Consider the following 21,566-nt stretch of genomic DNA (forward strand, 5'->3'; position numbering starts at 1 on the left):
AGTGTTGCTTTTTGTTGTAAAGAAATGGAAAGCATTCAGATACATCTTAATTTCTATTTTTTTACATTAAAATATATGTAAAAAGTGTAACAATAAATGATACAAAAAAACTAAGACTTGTAATATTGCCAGTTTACACGAATTAATATAAATTTGTTGTGACTATAATTTAATTTATGCCTGTGGCAAAGAACAGACAACAAAGTTCTTTTCTACACATACAATCATAAGATCAGTCTAAACACAAGTGCTCAGCAGCATGGGCTTTGTATTACCTTTATCCTAAGAACCATGGGAATACAAATGAAGTGTTTTTACATAGAATGACCTATCCAACAGAATGTGTTTTAAATGGTTTACACAGGCCTTGATGTGAGCAACAATCCTGAACATCAGAAATCAGATAAAATCAAAGTTTAAGTTGCTAACAAATATAATAGTGCAAAAATATAGCATTATAATTACCAAACAGAAGAGCAGTTCAGATAAATGTCTGCTATTTTTAACCAAAAATTAAATGGCAAAGCTACACTTTTATGCTGGTTCAAGAAATTTTCAAGAGCAAGTACAACTTAAATACTTAACGGTTTAAAAGGTATGAAAATGTCACAAGACCGATTTATCTCCCCAGTTCCTAGAAGGAACTATAGGCTCTTCCTTATACAGTTTATAAGGTAAGCTTCTAAGAGGATTTACCCGAGTAATTATTTTGCTATTGAAACCAAATCTAAAAACTAATGTTAACATGCATAGCCTCTAGGACCTGTTAAAGGATGATAATCAATCGGAATGGTTCCCCTATGACCCTGGCTAAGTTTTAATGCTCATCTCCTTAATAACATCTGTCCTCAAAAAACAGTCCCTTCTGTATATAAACCTAAACTCAACAGAAACACATACACAGGTTCATTTATCAAAAGGCATGCATACTATTCATAACCCCATATCCACAAACAACAAATAGCCTCTAACATCCATCAATAGGTAAACTGGATAGAAGTAGACCCAAGTTATAAATACTGGAAAGCTATGACTACACACATGAAGCTTGTGCATACCATTTGGGAGAGATAAAGGGAAGGTTATTGTTCAATTTTCTTTTACTCTTCTGGGGGGCCTGCCACCCAGCTCCCAAATAAATCACACACAGGGGCATATTCTTACTTATGAATGCCCAGCCTTTGCTTGGTTTGTTTCTAGCCAGCTTTTCTTAACTTAAATTATCCCATCAATCTTTTGCCTTGGGGCTTTTCCCGTTCTCTTATGTAACTCTTACTCTTACTTGATACATGGCTGGGTGGCTGGCCCCTAGAGTCCTCCTCTGTCACTGGCTACTTCTTTTGCCTCCCAGAGTTCTCCTATATATTCCCTATGCCTGCCAGCTCCCCCTACCCTTTCTCCTGCCTTGCTATTAGCCGTTCAGTTCTTTACTAGACCATCGAGTATTTTAGACAGGCACCGTACATAGCTTCACAGAGTTCAACAAATGCAACACAAACAAAGGTAACACCTTAAAATAATATTCCCCAACAAGAAGGCATGTTTAACTTTTGTTTCTGGGGACTGAGTCAGGGCACCCAGCCAAGCTAAACATGTTACCACAGAAGTACACCTTCATCCAAATCTTTTTTGTTTTTTGGGTTTTTTTGGGGGGTGGGTTGGGGTGGGGGGAGAGACACGGGGTTTCTCCATGTAGTTTTGCCTGTAGATCAGGCTAGCCTGGAACTCACAGAGACCTGCCTGGCTCTGCCTCCCAAGTGCTGGGATTAAAGGCGTGTGCCACCGCTGCCCAGCCTCATCCACATCTTTTTCACATATTCTATTTATGAATGTCTCCTACTACACTGTGCTCAAGGATTCTTGAAGGGAGAACTATAACCCAGTACACATCTTTCTATCTCTCAGATCTTTAAGACAGCGCAGCACAAAATCCAGTGCTTGTGCAGGAGACCTATGCATCCTTAGTTCACATGTGCCATATGTCTCTCAAGTGTTTGCAGAGGAGAAAATCCTTTCTCCCTTCAAATGTATCCTTTCAAAAGCTGCTCTCAAAGTTATCTGCCCAGGGTTGGGGGTTTAGCTCAGTAGTAGAGCACTTGCCTAGCAAGCACAAGGCCCTGAGTTCGGTCCTCAGGTGGTGGTGGGGGGAGATGATGATGGATCTGCCCAAATGAAACTCACTGCTTTCATTCTACAAATCTGAGAGGTACCTCTCTCACTCCTGCTCCACTGCTTCTTAATTCATAGAAACTCTCAAAGAGCTCACTGCCAAACTACAACCAGAAAGGGGCAAACCATAGGATCTCGTGGATTTTTTTTGTCAAAAATCTCAAAGAATGTTGGCTCCAAAATGAGAAAGGATATTAAAAGACACTCATGAACAAGCACAAGTTGTGTACATGAAATGCTCTTATACAGGGTAGGGATATATTTATCATCCCTATCACTTCTCACCAATGCTGTTTATTCAGCACTGGCCAAATACAGGCCACAGCATAACATTTATGACTTTTCTCCCTTCCTTGTTTCTCTCTTCATGAAAAAGGCAGCAACCAACTTGTGGAATCATTATTTGCTGACTATCTGGGATGCTACAAGGACCTTCTTAAAGACACTAAAAATGTCACAAATACCAGTTCAAAGAGCTTGTCCTTTTAGATTCTTTTCCCTGAGAAAACACAAATCCTAATTACAGCACTGAATTACAAGTTTTTAAGTGGCGGTGGGACATACACCTTCTTGTTCATTCTGCACTCTTCCCTCCCCTCTACATATTAAGAAGTTGGTAGTATCTGGTGTAATCCCCAGTGCCAACAACCAACCAACCAACAAGAGAAATGATATCTGGGTTGTTTAGTGAAAAGTTGCTACCCTTTTCCTTGGGAAGATTACTATTCCTCCTCTTCACCACGTGTTCTGTGTCATAAACTCTAGGAGAGGTATAGCCAGAACATAGCAAAAGAGGGGTGGGTGTGGTGAAAACTTAAATTTTGCCATTAACTACAGAGTTTACTTTATTACACTAAATGGGAGTGGACAAGAGTAACCTGTGCCTAAGCACCATCACTACCATGCTAACAAATCAATGTGTTCATTCATTCAACAAGCACTCAATTAAAAAAGAACTATTAGAAGCAGGATTTATTCCTGGAACCTCCAGAAGGCACTGTCTTGCAGCAGATGTGCCCTCTTAACTGGCCATAACACACATCAGTTGTTTTTTAACTTATCATTCATTCAATAATATTCTTAGTTACTAATCTTTAGAAAGGTAAGTTAAAATTTTCTTTTCTGAGGGGGGCGTGTTCAAATTGTTTTTTCTTCTCTTCAAAACACAACATCTAAAACTAAACTATAGCTGAGTGTAGCTGCATTAATTCTGGCTTGTGAGCAGCCTTCCTACATGGAGCATGTGAATTGCACGTCTCCTCTACCAAATTACATTCTTATGGGTCTCCATTTCATTTGTGCTAAAAGCATAACTTTAAAATTAACTTCAAGAACTACTGTGATCCATTAGTACACTGCATTATCTAAACACATTTTACTTTAGACCTATTTCATTTTTCAAAGAAGTGTCCTCAAAAGTGTACAAAAATAAACTAAGTTTTTTCTTTATTATACTTTTCCCATTTTAGAAAAGTATATGAACAAAAATAATACAGCCAATACTAGCTTCCACAAGACGAGCATTTCTAGATAGTGGATAAAAAGTCACTAAAGTTTTTAGTGAATCACTAAAAACATCCCAGCACAGATTACATAAGGACAATACTCTGTATTAAGAAGCACTGTCTCTACGAGGGCTCCCAGAAGATCCTCTAAACTGCAGGGACAGAGCTGAGTACAGAAACAATACCTTGTTTTGTCACACAGCTCAACAACTTCTTCTCTGGAGAAAGAAACCAGGTTTCTTTGCCCTAACCTACTGATAAGGCATCTGGAATTTTGGCCCTATGAAAATCTCAAAGATCTCAAACACTTAAGCTACTATGTATAAAATCTTTAATCATTTCTTTTCCTTATTTAAAGAAAACAAAATCCATTTTTAAAAGATAAAATAAAATATTTTTAAGATATAATAACTAATGAACAGTTAATTGAAAACTATGGTGAATGTTATATGATATTATAAGATATTACATTCTGGGCAAGACACTGATATTAGATAATGAACTTTTTGCACTTGAAATTTTTTCTTTTGCAGATTCCTCTAAATCAGCAGTTCTCAACCTATGGGTCATGATCCCTTTGTCGGGTCAAAAAGGACCATCAGGAAACACAGATATTTACATTGTGATTCCTACCAGTAGCAAAATGACAGTTAAGAAGTCGGAAGAAAAATAACTTTATGGCTGGGGGTCACCACATGAGGAACAGCATTAGGAAGCTTGAGAACCACTACTCTAAATAAATTAAAGGGTCAAATGATATGGCTTTTAATGAAATGAAGAGGAAAGGGACATTTTAATGTACTTACATTAATTAAACAAATTTTATGCTTACAAAGTACTGGATTGATGCATAAATCACACTCACTACTTCAGTGAAAATATCATAACTGCCTAATAGAACTCTATGCACCTACTAAATTATAATCAATAAGGCAAGCTCCAGTAAACCATGCAGAAAGCCATCCTCACAGCAGTTGGTTTCTAAGCTTTATGACAACACGTGCTCTTTTCTTTCAAATAACCACAGAGCCTAAATAAATAAACTCATGAAAATATTTTGGCTTATTTCCCATACAATGAGTTTTAGTAAGAAAAGAATTCACTCATTCCTAACTTCTTTTTCAGAAATATTCATCCACTGTGTTCATCCCTCAACTTACCAATAAAGAATTCATGCTAACGCAGAAGGTTGCTAACGCAGAAGGTTGCATAATTATTGCTCTCATCTCATTAAGTACACTCTAGTACAAACTTTAACCCTACAGCCAATGCTTGGACTGCTCACTACTTACAACCCTCTGCTGTTCTATCACCACCATTTTACTGGCAGTCACAAAGCTGAGTGACTGAAATCAGGTGGCTAGCAACAAACCAGAAGTTAGAAAGGTCAAGAAAAATAAATACAAACCTTCTTATTTTTTATTTTCAATATCTACAGAAAGTAGTTACTCCTTCATTTGTAACCAAAGTTGCAAACATAGGCTTATTCACCTAATTCTAGTAAGTCAATAGAATCTTGATGCCATCCAATCATGTCCTCCTGAAACTCCAACACATTTTGCCATGGAGGATCAGCCACTTTTTATTTAACAATATTTTTCCTGTATTATTTCCTTACCACCAAGTAATTTTCCACATTTATTTTCCTAAATTTTCAATCTAAGAACAACAAAGACAGCCCTGAAAATTAGCCCTAGAAACGATGAATCAACATGGCTTAAATATATTTATCAACATTAAGTACAAATTGATAAGATAAACAAAGAAAAGGTAACCATCAAATCTAAGATCCTCAATTTAAAACATTTTGGATACATACTGTATATACACAATTTTGATAAACAGAAGTGAACACAGAATTTACTTATCAAAATAGGGAACAATTTTTTAGAGCAGAAAAATATCTTCTTTTTGCTTATAAGGCAAAATAGTAATTTTCATGAACTATATCCTTTCAGGTATAATCATATGACTGACCAATAAAATAATTGCTTTAAAAATACTTCTGAGTCATTTTGTCCTTACCTTCAGGCATGAACCATTACTGCATGCAGTAGCAGAGACTTGAAGAAACATCATATCTCTTTTTGAGAATGTGACTAATCTGTGTGTTTGCAATTCCTAAGCTATGTACAAATGGCACTCCCTTGGTACATTAAAAAAACAATACTTATTACAAGAAAAAAATCAACTATGTTTAAACTAGATATTAAAAATAACCTTGGAAATTCTATGTAGCAGCAACCTCAAAATATAAGAACAAAAATCATAGTTGTTCCTTAAAAAGAAAGCAAGATTTTTCTTGGTTAAATTCTTTTAAGCTTTCAGCAACTGTCACACATGAACCAGCAGTCTGCAGTGTTATGGTGTGCATGCTGCAGCTGATTAGGCTGACTGTTTTTCTAAAAAAATCAATTACCCTTTGCAAAGCTGAACAGCTTGCCCAAATACACATCTTCAATACAGCACAATACCAGCATGCAGTACCACATTAAATAGCAAACTTGACAAGGAAAAAATTATGTTCTGTTTGTTTCTTAGCAATGCTACACCATTAATTGTTCATGCAAGAGATGTAGCTGTACCTTTCTGAAGAGGACGACTTCTCAGAGTTAACTGACATCAGCAGCTCAATCTTCTGCTTGATTTCTGGAAAAATCAGAAAATATTCACAACCAAGATTGCCCGCCCTTGCTTATAAGCCTTATATCAAGAGATTTTTCTTCTCTAATCCCTTTTGTTCAGAATGAGGCCACAAGATTCACTGTACTTCTGTTAGAACTCGGATTCAATGGTGCTATAAAGGGAAAAAGCTCCAGAGGCATCAGGCCTTGCTAAACTATGCACATGACTGTTTATGAAAGCAGGATGTACCATTTCTTTTAAGCAGAGGGGTGTCCTTTTTTTTTAAGGTAGAACTACCCAGGCTCTATAAAAAGGTTTCAAATTGAACAAATTAGAATACAAACAAGAAATCCTAACATCCAAACTCAATATACTAAGTAATTTAAGAAGCCTAAATTATAATATTTCAGACTGCAGTGTGCAGATATGCAACCCCTGCCTGCTTCTATTTGATTTGCCCTAAAAAAATATGGCTCAGTGAATCATTTTTGTCACTTAAGAATGAAATATTAAACCAAAACCCTAATTCAATGATTAAAATACGCTTAATCTTTGTTACAATTTTGATTGTTTTTCATTAAAGACACATTTAATATATAGTCCCTGACGCCTTTAAAAAGAGACTTCTCTTTTTACACCTTAGTTTTTCCCCTCCTCCTTCACAGTGCACAAGTGAACAGCATCACCCAGGTACCGAGCAGAGATGGTATTCTTGTCCTTTTGGGAAAAAGGTCTGGCAACGTCTACATCAGAAATTTAAGTGCAAGTTCAATTTAAAAAATGGTTGCCAGAACCCAGTTAGGAAGAAGGACTTAAAGGGAAGAGTGAAAAGAACAGAGCAAAGGTAAAGACTAGGGAAAATATAGCAAGCACATTTGCCTTTAAACACACCAACAACTACAATTTCAAGTGAGTAAAAGATTATTACTTCATGTGAAAAGCTGTTTTTTCTATTCCTGAAAAGTATTTTCAGCTGTATTTTTTAAAATACAGAGGGTTGGGGATTTAGCTCAGAGGTAGAGCACTTGCCTAGCAAGCGCACGGCCCTGGGTTCGATCCCCAGCTCAAAAAAATGAAAATAAAAAAATAAAATAAAATAAAATACTGTGGGGCTGGAGAGATGGCTCAGTGGTTAAGAGCACTGGCTACTCTCCCAGAGAACCCAGGTTCAATTCCCAGCACCCACACAGCAGCTCACAACTGCCTCTAACTCCAGTTCCAGGGGATCTGACACATTCATACCAATGCACATAAAATAAAGTTAAATAAATTATTTTTTTTTAAATACAATATACTTTTATAATAAAAAGTTCATGTTAAAAATAAAATTATTGAGCCGGGCGGTGGTGGCACGCGCCTTTAATCCCAGCACTTGGGAGGCAGAGCCAGGCGGATCTCTGTGAGTTCGAGGCCAGCCTGGGCTACCAAGTGAGGAAAGGCATAAAGCTACACAGAGAAACCCTGTCTCAAAAAAAACAAAAAAAAAATAAAATAAAATAAAATAAAAATAAAATAAAATTATTGGGGTTGGGATTTAGCTCAGTGGTAGAGCACTTGCCTACCAAGTGCAAGGCTCTGGGTTCAGTCCTCAGCTCTGAAAATGAATGAATGAATGAATGAATGAATGAATGAATGGGGCTATCATTGGAAGCCTATAAGGTCGTGTGGGTGTGTGGGTGTGGGTGTGTGTGTGTGTGTGTGGGTGTGTGTGTGGGTGTGTTTCCTCAAGGTAAATCAGTGTTTTTAAATGCTGACTACACTAGTAAAATTAAAATATGAAAAAATTTAAAGAAAAAAAATACTGTTTCATAAAGTGCAACAGAACAGGAAAATTCTAAGTGTTCGTCATCCCATAGGCATTATAAAATTAATTAAACTTCTGAGGCAGTTTACAGAGCCCAGCCCAAGGGGCCATACTGCAACTGTTCAGTAATGGATCCCCCCATTTCAAAAAGAGAAATGGCCCTCCCTGGGACTTAGAAACATCTTCTTCATTTTCAGTAGCCATGGGACTCAGGAAATTGCCTACACTCTCTAAAGCCTCTCCTCATCTATAAAATGGGGATGACTATTTCTACTTGATAGGCTACTGTGAAGAAAGCATTAAATAACTCATCAAAGCCCAAGAAGTTATTGTGCTTTGCCTGTGGTAAGCCCTTCCTACCTGTTGTTAAGTACTACCCAGCAAAGCACAGCACTCTCTCAATAAATGGTTACTAAAGGAGTTAATGGGGCACAGGCCTGTCTATTTTCTTGGCATTTCTATAGTTTTTTGTTTGTTGGTTGGTTTGGTTTGGTTTTCTATGGTTTTTCGAGACAGGGTTTCACTATGTAACAGCCCTGGCTGTCTTAGAATTAATTTTGTAGACCAGGCTGACCTCAAACTCATGAGATTCGCCTGCCTCTTCCTCCCAAACACTGGGATTAAAGGTGTGCGCCACCAGTGCCTGGCTGCGTTCCCATAGTTCTTCTCCCTTTTATTATCAACTTCATTCAACATGTTTTTGTTGTTGTTGTTTTAATCAGTATGTTATTGTATGTAGAAGTTAACTGTACTCTGTATCTTGGGCTACCTACTTTTTTTGTTTTGTTTTGTTTTGTTTTGTTTTTCAAGACAGGGTTTCTCTGTGTGGTTTTGGCACCTGTCCTGGATCTCACTCTATACCAAGCTGGCCTTGAACTCACAGAGATCCACCTGGCTCTGTCTCCTGAGGGCTAGGATTAAACGTGTGTGCCACCACTGCCTGGCTAATAATTTTTGAAGTAGTTACTGAGATTGCTTGTAAAGCTGAGTGACTTAAGAGTAACTCTTTAGTAAATAGCCTTCTGTCTCTAGTATTTCTATTAATAGTCTGACTTGCCCTTTGAAATCCCGCCCTGTGTCCTGACTCATTTTAAGGAAACTCCTCCCCTTCCCCCCCTCTTCCACTTTTCCTCCCACAAGGTGTGCACCCTTCATCCCCCACACACACCTTTCCTATCTTTCTCTTCAACTCTCTACATGGATGAAGCGCAAGAGTGTGAATGACTTTTCAAGTCCCGTTTCCCCCCCACACGAATACATCTGCCCAGCAGGTTTTCCCTCACATGTGGGACCTGGTCCAGCCAGCCTTGGGTGCCCCCCTTGCATAATTCATAACAATTTCTATTTCAGAACATACAGAAGTTCCAAGCTCTTACTACATTCAGAACTGAGTATAGCGCTAAGACCCTTAACCAAAAAGAGACAAGAAACAAAGATCGTGCAGTTATCATAGGAAAAAGATCAGGCAGCCATAATCCTCTAAGGATCTTAATAATAATGACTGCAGAAGAGACAAGAGTGCCATAAACATGAGGTGCTCCTGCCAATTCCATCACAAACCCTACATGAGGACCTCGACTTTTGTGATAGAGTAAATTAGGTATATAGTGCTTCCTAGAGTCTAACAAAAACTTTCTTTCACATGACAAATTCTTTACATAGCCATCTGTAAACTTGATTTTACCTGAGGTATATTTAAGAAAGACTTTTCAAGATTTATTTTATGTATATGAGTATTTTACCTACATGTCTATGAACCATGTTTATGCCTAGTACCACAGAGGCCACAAGAAGTAACAGGATCCCCTGGGATTAATGTTTCAGAATATTGTTAGATGCCATATGGGTGTTGAGAATAGAACTCAGAACCTCTGAAGAGCTGAGTTCTCAACTGATGAGACATAGTTTGCTGTGCCCTATATTTGTGTGGAGCCATTTTAGGCTACAAGAAACATGTATGGGTTGAAATTATCTGAGATGATAGGGTAGTAAGAATATATCTAGAGTCTAAACCTGCAAAATAGCTCAGTGGGTAAAACTGCTTGTCACACAAGCCTGAAGACTTGAAACTCAATCCTGGGACCTGTAGAAGAGCTCCTAAAAGTTTTCCTCTGACACACATGCCTGAGTGTACATACATACATACTCACACACAGAATAAAACAAAAGTTTCAAAATTAAAAATGGGGGAAAGTTAAAACTAAGTTTGGAAATTGCTAATAAAAATAAAAGATTTGCACAAGTCTAGGCCTACTAATACAAGTATCAGGAAGCTCATGAAGTCCCACCCCTCCCTGAGAAGCAATAGTGTGGTGGTTTGAAAGAAACAGCACTATTAGGAGGTGTGGCCTTGTTGTTGTAGGTGTGGCCTTGCAAGAGGAAGTGAGTCACTCTGGGGGTGGACTTTGAGGTCTTTGCTCAAGCTAAGCTCAGGGTAGTAGACAGTTCACTTCCTGTTGCCTGGAGATCGAGATGTAGAACTCTCAGCTCCTTCTCTAGCACAATGTCTGTCTGTATGCCAGCATGTTCCACCATGATGATAATGGACTAAACCTCTGAACTGTAAGCAAGTCACCCCAATTAAACCCTTAAGAGTTGCCTTGATCATGGCGTCACTTCACAGTAATAGAAACCATAACTAAGACAAATAGGCAGTTAATGGTTGCTGGGATAAAGAAACTGCCCTTGCTCAAGTAAACTCCTGCTCATACTCATGAAAGCAATGCTAATTAACTCCAATGGGGCACCCACCCAGCCCCAAAAAGAAATGAAAGTGGGAAAGAGACTTAGATGGATATAACCAAAGTCAATAATAAAATAGTAAAAAAAAAATTTTGTATGTTTAAAATTTTTTAAATATGCTTAGAGGTTAAGAGGAAAACAGATCAGTACACTTCAAAACATGAATCCTAAGAAGATAGAGCTGGGCGGTGGTGGCACACGCCTTTAATCCCAGCACCCAGGAGGCAGAGCCAGGTGGAGTGAGTTCAAGGCCAGCCTGGTCTACAGAGCAAGATCCAGGAAAGGCACAAAGCTACACAGAGAAACCCTGTCTCCGGGGGAAAAGAAGAAGAAGAAGAAGAAGAAGAAGAAGAAGAAGAAGAGGAGGAGGAGGAGGAGGAGGAGGAGGAGGAGGAGGAGGAGGAGGAGGAGGAGGAGGAGGGGGAGGAGGAGGAGGGGGGGGAGGAGACGACAACAACGACAGAGCAGCTCTGAAAACTTAGCTCATGTCACCACCTGCTCAGGGCCACTGTTTCACACCACTGTGCTAAACCATGCTGGGTTTTCAATAGCTCACTGATTCCAATTACATTCCTGGAATCACTACAATTACCTCTATTTCACATATTCACAGAATAGTGTCTGTGATCTACTCTCTCTGTAGTAAACTTAGGCCTAGGAGTCTTTCTGAAGAACTCCCACTAAATGGAAAAGACCTGCAGTATCTTTTCTGGCTGTCATGCTTACTTCTAAGACTAGGTCCCGAATCGAGATTTAAGGAGATACTTAAGAGACCCTTCACAAAGGTGCTGAGTAAAGTTAGTGCTCTGAAATGTGAGAAAGTTGAAGACGGGTTAACTGACCTGCATCTTGAGAGGCCAAAACCTTAAAAAAAGTAAAAATTAAAAAGCCTTTACTATTCCAGGGCTCATCACTTCTGTCTTAACAATTCAGAAAAGAAATATAAAGGCAGAAATTGAACAGATATAAAAAGTATCATTAATGAACTGAACACTGAAACAACTGTCCTTAATTATCACTAACTCAGTAAACCTCAATAAAATCAACTAACTCAGTAAATCTCAATAAAATCGAAGTCCAGAACAATGCAGAAACAGTCTGCGAATGATACATTGATAAACTAATAGAAAACACTGAATCCAAAGAAAACCACTGAGAAATGAGGAAACAGACATTAAAAGGTTAAAATAATCAACAAGAACATGATAAGCACTAAGAATACTCACTTAACCACACGCTAGATGACAAGAAAAAATAAAGCCTTTAATTAGCAAAAATGCTCTTCATCACAATTTCATTATCATCGAAAAGACATTCAATAGTGTTGTTATACAACTAACCCAGTTTCATTTAATATACAAATGTGTGTCAAGAAAATTTGTTCATTAAAAAAAATTTTATGAATCAGTGAATATTTTCCAGTTGTAACTTGTACTGGTTTTTGTGTGTCAGCTTGAGTTGTCAGAGAAGAGGGAGCCTCAGCTGATGAAATGCCCACCATGGGATCCAGCTGAAAGGCATTTTCTCAATTGGTGATCAAGGAGGGAGGGCCAGCCCATGGTGGGTGATGCCATCTCTAGCCTGGTAGTCCTGGTATATAAGAAAACAGGTTGAGCAAGCCATAAGGAGCAAGCCAGTAAGCAGTATCCCTCCATGGCCTCTGTATCAGCTCCTGCCTACAGAATCCTACCCTGTTTGAGTTCCTCCTGCCCTGATTTCCTTCAGTGATGAACAACAATGTGGAAGTATAAACTGAATAAACCCTTTCCTCCCCAACTTGCTTTTTGGTCATGGTGTTTTGTCACAGCAATAGAAACCCTAAGACATAACTAAAATTTTGTTCAATAAAATAAGTTTATCCTTGGGTTTTTAATTCCCTTTCTCAAAATAAATATCCAATATCACTTCTTTCCTTAAAAGTAGCCTTTTTTTTTTTTTTTTTTTTTTTTTGGAGAGATGGGGAGATGGCTCAGTTGGTAAGGTGACCTGCTGCACAAGCATGAAGACCAGAGTTGAGCTCCTATGTGCCCATTGTGTGAGAAAACAGGCTTGCCAACAGGCAATTCCAATGCTGAAGAATTCGGTGTGAGATTTTTATCTCAAAAACAAAAACAAAAGGTAGAGAAGTAATTGAGGGAGATACCTTTGGCCTCCACAATCCCTGGGCACACAGAGTTGTATTCCTCTAAAGGTAATGGGGCAGAAGGAAGTAGCCTCACCCTGGTTAGATTTCTTTTTTGTTTGTTTTAAAATGATCTCATTTCTTATTTGTTTGTTTTATTTGGTGGTGTAAATGCCAGAGGTGCATCTGTGGAGGTCAGAGGACCACTTGCAAGAGTTGGCTCTCTCCCTCCATCATGTGGGTCCCAGGGATTAAACTTAGGTCCCTGGGCTTAGTGGTGAGTGAGCACCTTAACCAGCTAAGGAATCTCACTGGACACAGATTGTCTTAATTTTATTATTATTATTATTATTATTATTATTATTATTATTACTATTGGGGGGGGCTTGGGTATGTGAGTGCAGGGAGGAAACATGGCACATGTAAACACATCAGAGGACAACTACTTTCATCATTTGCTCTCTCTTTCTACTATGGGTTCCAGGCATTAATCCCAAGTCACTAGGCTTCCTTGAAACCATCTCACCAGCTCAGGTCAATTAGACTTCTCATGAAAAATTTCCAAGGCACAGTAGCTGTGCCACTTATCATTTACTAGAGAAAATCAATGTGTGGCCAAGAGTGGTGTTATATTCCTGACCCCTGCACCTCGACTTCTCAAGTACAGGGATTAGAGTGGTACAACCATCCTTGATCTTAAATCATTTTGAAATGACTGTGCTACTATAATGTATAAACCAGGAGAAATGATGGCCTTCGAGGTTTTTGGTGCTGGTTTTTGAAAAGTGAGTCTGGCCACATCAAATTTTAATTCCTAACCTTTCCCACCTCCAAGAATAAAATAATCAATAAAATAAGAAGAGATAAGCAAAAAACCACAGGGCAAATAGACCACTACTCAGCCTGTATCCAGAAGTCTAGGGTGCCATATCACTCAGCCTAAATGCTTCATGGGTAAATTAAAACTTGCCCTTTATCAGTCAGTGTTGTAGAATTAGAAGAACTAAATACCAAAATACATAATGCATAAAAACAGAGATGGTAAAAATAAGCCCTTAGTTCTATTAGCCTCACTGTGACTGACTGCTCTCTTCTTATCAAGTAAACTAATCCTTGAAAACAGCTACAGGTTTCTCACCACAGCCAAAGTCATGAATATTTAATCCTGCCTTTCACCAAGACAAAGACACTCTGTCCTGGCTCTGCTGGTTAAGACAGAAGTAACACACATTCTGATGACTGGGTTCTCTTACTTCAAAGTGACAGACAGTAAAGCCTTGTTCAAGTTGAAAATAAGTTTAACACTTTCTCTCCATTATTCTTACAAAATTTATTATTTGTACATTTTGACATGATATACATTGCTTTAGAAATTATACCACAGAAGAATACTCAGGAGAATTAACCACTTGAATGCAGTTTTTTTTCCCCCCGTAATAAATGCTAAACAATGAAGAGTAATCTTTTCTCTAATACTGTGACTTCAAAGTCATAAACTACATCTTATTATCTACAATTTTTGCATATAAAGAACTACAGAACTAGTAATATATAGCTCAGTGGTACAAGGCTGTGGTGTAGCATATGAGACTCTAGATTCAAGCCTCAGGTCCAAAAATAAAAAAATAGCAGGGAGGGAGGGAGGCAGGGAAGGAATTCACCAAATTGCCTGCTTTCCAAAACCCAGTCACTATTTCAGACAGAAACATCACTTAAACAGGTGAGAACATTGTTGCAAAAAGGCATGTACACTTGTATTAAAACCAATCCTTGCTGTGCCTTTAACTCCAGCACTTAGGTAGCAGAGGCAGGCAGATCTCCAAGATTTAGATGCCACCCTGGACTGTTCCAGGCCAGTCAGAACTGCATGATATCTCAAAACTGGGGGGTAGGGGGAAGAGAGACTTGTTTTAAAAAAATGAGGAACAATTAAGTGTTTATAACCTCCAATTCCCATTAATTTTCATATTTTAGGGAAAGAAATGACACAATATAATTTTTCCATCCTTCTGCATGTCCTTAGTAACAAGTACCACCAAGATAGATATGACCTTGGGCAGGTGACACAGGACAGTCACAAAAACAAAGTCTTACATGAGCGCTTTTTTGATCCCTGGAACTTATCCAATTGAAAAAGAGAACTGACTCTGGCAAGTTGTTCTCTAACCTCCAAACACAACAACTGTTGCATACATATGCACATACAATTGTAAATAAATATAACTTTTAAAAAATTTTCAAATGGCAAACATTTATAATCCCAGCACTTCTAAGATAGAGGCAGAAGTATCAGAAGCTCAAGATCATCTTCAACTATAATGAGTGCCAGGCCAGCCTGAGCTACAAGAGACCTTATTGGACAATAGAGGGAAGAAACAGCCCATATGTCTATCAACTGATGAATGATTTTATAATGTGCCATGTATGTATGTATGTATGTATGTATGTATGTATGTATGTATGTATGTGTGTGTATAAAATCATACACCACACACACACAGAGATTGGGGAAATAGAAAGGTCATTTTTACACGCTACCACATAAACCTTAAAAGCATTATGCAAAGCTAGAGAATCCAGAAACAAGATACACTGTATAAACTCCATCTTTACAAAATATCCAAAGTGGGAACATTCATACAGACAGAAAGTAAACTGGTGCTTCCACAGGAGTATCTGCTGAAATATTAACTTTTTTTAAAGGGATAAAAATATTCTCAGGTTATATATAATGTACAACACTAGGACTAGCTTCTTAGAAAACTATTAAAGCATAGTTTTAAGCTAGGCAGTAGTGGCGCACGCCTTTAATCCCAGCACTCGGGAGCCAGAGCCAGGCGGATCTCTGTGAGTTCTAGGCCAGCCTGGTCTACAGAGCGAAATCCAGGACAAGAATCAAAACAAACTACACAGAGAAGCCTTGTCCCAAAAACCAAAAAAAAAAAAAAAAAAGCATAGTTTTAAACAATGACAAGTCATTTTAAGATTTTCTCAATATAGAAAGCAAAAAACAAGATTCCTCATCAAATATGTGCCACCACTAGAATAAGAACCCATGCAATGTGGCTCCAGAGACCTAGATCATAGCTGCAAGGGAAAAAGAAAGGATCACTCTGGGGAAAGGAGTGGTTAGACAAAGCATCTGGCCTTGGTAATGAGGGTTAAGAGAACTCTGGAACAACAAAAGAATGAGCCCATTCCCAGCAGAAATAGGACAAAAGGGAAGAAAGCAGAGACCACTGACATGCCCCTGCTGTTCTGTGGGCAATCAAGAGTTAGCAAAATAGGGCTAGGAATATAATAGCTCAACATGCCTGGTTGCATTACAGCACAGTAAAAGCAGAGTGGGGTGGTGCATGCCAGCACTATGGAGGCAGAGTAAATATCAGAAAGTTCAAGACCAGCTTGGGCTAACATGATACTCTGCCTTTAAAAAAAGAAAAAAGGCTACTGGTGGGAAATGAAGCCAGAGACACTGGTAAAGTAAGTTCTATACCGGCTTTTCATAAGGCAGAAATGTAATTAATCACAGAGTCAGAGCTAAAAGAGTCAACAGATGAAAATTCAAAGCAAACTTTTTACATCTTATATTATGCTTGAAAAAAATATTAAACTTTATAGAGCTATTTATAAAGCTTGTCAATTTACCAAGATTCATTTTGTGTCAGTACACCCACACAGTTCACATCAGGAATTTCACCAATTATCACTTCTCTCATTTGTAAATCCTGAAATTCTCACCTCAAGTATCAGTAGTCCCTTCTATAAAAAATCTTCTTTGGCAGCAATAGAAAAGACTACATAAATCCATGGCTTTGTTTCGTTCTCAAAATACTATCAAGTACCACAAATACCTCAGCAGTCTATTTTGCCGTCCTGTTGTCCTTGGGGTCTGGAACAAATTGGCAAATGGCTTGAAACTCAACAATCTTCCTGCCTCAGCCCCACAAATACTGGGACTTCAGATATATACCACTACACCCAGCTGAGTTACTCATTGAATATTCAAGGATCAATGTAGCCTTGAACAAACACACACACACACACACACACACACACACACACACACACACACACCTTAGTTTTGTTATCTGAAATCAACATGGCAGATTTGATGTTCCCCAACATTATCACCTTCAACCTTGTATTAAGTTGATTTCCAGTCACATAAAAACAGCATCTTAGGCAAGTATGGCTAAGATAAATAGGACTTTGACAATTCTTGTACATGTCTATTATACATTCTTATTATGCTCTCCTATCCTCACACCCCTCTTTATTCTCCTTCCCATCTCTGTCATCTCCCCCTCTTCCTTACTAGTGCCCTTCCAAGATTCATAACTTTTGTTTTTCATAACTCATTTGCTTTAACCAGGGCTATATGTGTGACCACTAGACTGTGACTATCTATTGGAGCCTAATAGGGTCACCACTGGGTACACAACTGAAGGCAATGACTCCCCTCTCCCTGAATCAACTCTGTCAATCTTAAGTTAACTGTACATTGCTAAGTGCTATGTGAGATCACAAATTTACATTGATTCACAGTCCTACTCTTGGAAACAGTGATGTCTTTAAAGTCATATAGATAACTTATGAATCTGTAGAAGACCCTTGTCCTCCCTAAATCCCTCTCTAATGGACTATAAATACAAAAAAACTCAGTTTATAAGCACAAATAACTAGCCAATCAAGCCAATACTCATTACTGAATTAAATATGAAGGATGTTAAATATACTAGATATACTAGATATACTCTCACAATTTCACTTCTACCAAATTTACCCTAGAAAAAATTTATATGGCTGGAATATAGCTCAGCAATACAGCATTTGCCCATGAGTTTGTTGTCTACTACCTTTAAAAAAAAAAAAAAAAGAAAGGGAAGAAAAGAGAAAATATTCATACATCGTGTCTCTCAGGAGAATCACACAAAGACATATTCAGTCATGGGCCAGTGAGATGCAGAGCAGATAAAGGTACTTGCCATAAAGCCTAATGGTTTGATCAATTGAGCTCAGTCCCCAAGAACCACATAGTAGACAGATAGAACCACCTCCCCCAGATTGTCCTCTGAAACACACACACACACACACACACACACACACACACACACACCATGACATGCATATGCCCATCTACTTTCATTCACACACAATGTAATTTTTTTTAAAAAATATAAAGGAGTTGGAGTGTGTCTAATAAGTAATAGGTAAGACTCAATGGTAAGTGACCAATACTCAAAATACAAAGTAATTGAAAAGAACGAAGTAGATATCATAAACACATCTAAAGCATAACTCATACTAAAGCAAAATTTGAAGGTTGCAGAAAACAAAATGACACTATTTCTGTAATAAATATGTATTTCATAAGTGCATTTATATGTTAAAAAAAAGTAAAAGTTATAGAGGAACATATCCTAAACTATTATAAAAATATTGTGCTTACTTCTGGGGATAGACATGGTGAACAATGTAGTCAGGAAGGTTTTGCTGCCATCTGACCTTTACTTTTTTATAAGTATTACCTATGTAAATTAAAATCAATTTTTAAATATTAAGACCAAAGTATGTCCCATTTAACGATGTCCCATCTATTGCATAGCTTAAAATGGACACTAGTCAAAAATACTGCCATCACACTATTATAAATAGCCTCTCCAAAAGGCCAATTTTCACTTTCAAATAAAATTCACAGTTTAATCAAGGTCAAAGCAATGTTCTGTTGGAATTTTGAGAGTGTTATACTGAAGGAAAAGAATTAAATTATCCTGACACTGTTCAGCCACAAAAAAAGTCATATTGGAGCTTGTACACTTAGCATTTCTAAAAAAAACAAGCTTTAAAATCTAAATTCAGGCTGCCCCTTCTAATTCCATCTGCAGCAGCCTTTTAAACAAACTTACCAGAGTACATCAATGAACTAAAAAAAATCTAAAAATACAGGTATTGATTTAGCAGCCCCCAAAGTATCAAGTCTGCTATATTACACATAAGTATGTCCATGAAAGACATGCTACTCCCACAGAGTCTATGAACTGAGATTATGGTATAAAAACCAAATCTGTAAGCCAGAACACACATCTCTTGTTAGCAGGAAGAGGAAGAAGACATGATCAGGACAGGGAGCTGGGTGCTACATGGGGACAAACACAGACCACAGAGCTGCTACTCCAGAGCATTAAGAAATTCTATGCACCTGTAAGCACACCACTTAGGAGACTGACACAAGAGGACTGGTGAGTAAAGCAAGCTTAAACCATGAAGAACAGACCCCTACCAGCACTCCAGAGGAAGAGGATGATCAGGAAGTCAGTGCCAGTGTGGGCTACATATCAAGTTCAGCAAGAGCAAGTTTGAGGCAAGCCTGAAAAAGAAAAAAAAAAAAAAAAAAAAAGAGGAAAGAGGGAGGGGAGTGAAAGGAGAAAAACTACTTGTGTGATCGCCAGCTTGGGATACATACTAACATCCTGCCTCTAGAAAATAAAGAGAAATCTAGTCTTCTGCCTTATCCCAGGCATAGAGCATTATTACATCTACTTCAATAATTAAACTGGTTGATATATATACATGGAAAACTTCAAATTTTAAAATATTCCAACAAGAAGAACTGAAAGGTGTGTCAAGGCAATCATGGAGTAATTAATGTACCCTCAAATGACTATCCAGTCACCTCTTTGTTTTCCACTGTTCTCACGGTAGGGTCTCTTCTTTACTTCCTTATCTGGAATACAGACAAAACTGCAGTACCAAGGTTGATAGCCATACATGTACATGATAGTTGAAAGATTATTTTAACTTTAAGTCATTTTGGACTGAAACACTGACATTAGGTTAAAGTCAAGAGGACAGACATACTAGGTTTCTTGGCTATCTCAGCACCTTCCATTACAGGCACTGCTTGTATGTTCTCACAACCTCTGAAGTACAGCTGAAGGTAGGCTTCTACAACGGTACTTCCACCAGGGAAAGCTCTGCTTTTTTACCTCAATCTTTACAGACCACTGACTTGTGTGTCTACCTAATTGATTGATTTGCTGTGAAAATTACCAATAGGTGGTTTCAGTTTCCCACATTATACACAGTGTTCCTTAAACTCCATGTGGCACCACCTGTTTGAGTCCTGCATCAGGCTCACACTAAGACCTCTAGTCCTTTCTCTCTATAGTACAGCAGCTTCTCTTTGAGTATCTGGGTTTTTCCCAAGTGACTGTTTCTGTCACTGCAGCTTTCACATGGAACACAAAAGTATTTCAGGTCTCTCTGTGTTATGATTAAAAATAATAACTCTTTTCACATTATGGTGGCAACAGTTTTATTTCAATTTTGCAAGCATTACATATCATTGTAACAACTCTATTAGGTGCACACCTATAATCCAAACAGCAAGGAGGCTAAGGCAAGAAGATCACAAGTTCAAGGTCAACCTAACAAGACCTTAAAAATACCAAAAATAGGAGACTGGGATTATAGCTCAGTTGTCAGAATACTTGCCTAGCATGCATAAAGCCCTAGGTTTGACTTCCACCATCCTGAAACAAACAAAAAGTCCCACTGTTAAGATAACAAGCAGCACACCCAAAACTTAGCCCCAGTTCAATCCAACTTTCACTGTCAGTGTTATGAATACTTCCCACTAAACCGAAATGTAAATTCCTCTCAGGCAGGAGATGGATTATCTCAATTCATCTTTCTCAGCAGACTACAACTTCAACAAGATGCTAGGCTACCTGTAGACCACACTATTCAACCCTGGTGTGACACAACACACAACACTGCTAGATCCCGACAAGCATCCAAAGGACATCCACAAACCACATCTCCACCCATTTTGACCTTTGTTGCAAACAGCCAAAACTTTAGAAAAATGCTTGACAGAAATCAGACACAATTCCCAATGGGGAGAAATGGAAGAAACCCACCAAAGCTTAGGCAAGAGATCTGACTTTCTAAAACACCAACTGCAAATCATGGTTCCGGTTTTACTCATTATTCAAAATCTGCTCAAAATGTGGGGTACCAGAACTATATTTTGAAAGATGTTAAAATTCTGTCAAGAATTCCTTATACCCTCTCTTTAGAAGACCTGGTGAAAAAAATTCAATGTGAAATACTTCCTCCTCCAAAAGCTCCTATTCCTTGCAAGCTGTGCTGCAAAGGGAAAGCTATGTCTAGATCTGTCATTCTCAACCTTTCCCCCCTATGCCTGATGTCTAAATTCTACCCCAATACTTTCAGCAAATGTTGGGTTTGTTTGTTTTTAGAATGTCAATTTTTTTGTTTTGTTTTGTTTTGTTTTTTGTTTTTCAAGACAGTGTTTCTCTTGTGTAGCTTTGCCCCTTTCCTGGGACTCACTTGGTAGCCCAGGCTGGCCTCGAACTCACAGAGATCCACAGGTCTCTGCCATCCCGAGGGCTGGGATTAAAGGCGTGCGCCACCACCGCCCAGCTAGAATGTCAAATAATGTATGGGGTTTAGTAATTGTAATTCTTGCTGGGAGTGATGATGCACACTTGTAATCCCAGCACTCCAGAAAAAGATGGATACAGGAGGATTGAAACCAGTTCAAGGCCAACCTAAGCTACATAGTTTTAGG

The 21,566-nt window shown here is 38.3% G+C and overlaps 1 protein-coding gene across 7 annotated transcripts in view; it reads right to left on the minus strand.

Moving 5' to 3' along the window:
- Positions 1-21,566, minus strand: part of Srpk2 (SRSF protein kinase 2) — a 188,952-nt gene that overhangs the window by 123,627 nt on the left and 43,759 nt on the right. For 2 of the 7 annotated variants that reach the window (XM_036180372.1, XM_036180369.1), the window contains exon 2: positions 6,260-6,323. The exons of the other annotated variants lie outside the window; for them this stretch is intronic. In XM_036180372.1, the coding sequence (XP_036036265.1) occupies positions 6,260-6,297 (38 nt within the window). In that variant the 5' untranslated portion in view covers positions 6,298-6,323. The remainder of the gene's footprint in view (positions 1-6,259; positions 6,324-21,566) is intronic. 7 annotated transcript variants of the gene reach the window in all.

Source organism: Onychomys torridus, chromosome 3, assembly GCF_903995425.1.
Source record: "Onychomys torridus chromosome 3, mOncTor1.1, whole genome shotgun sequence".
Classification (NCBI taxonomy): Eukaryota; Metazoa; Chordata; class Mammalia; order Rodentia; family Cricetidae; genus Onychomys; species Onychomys torridus.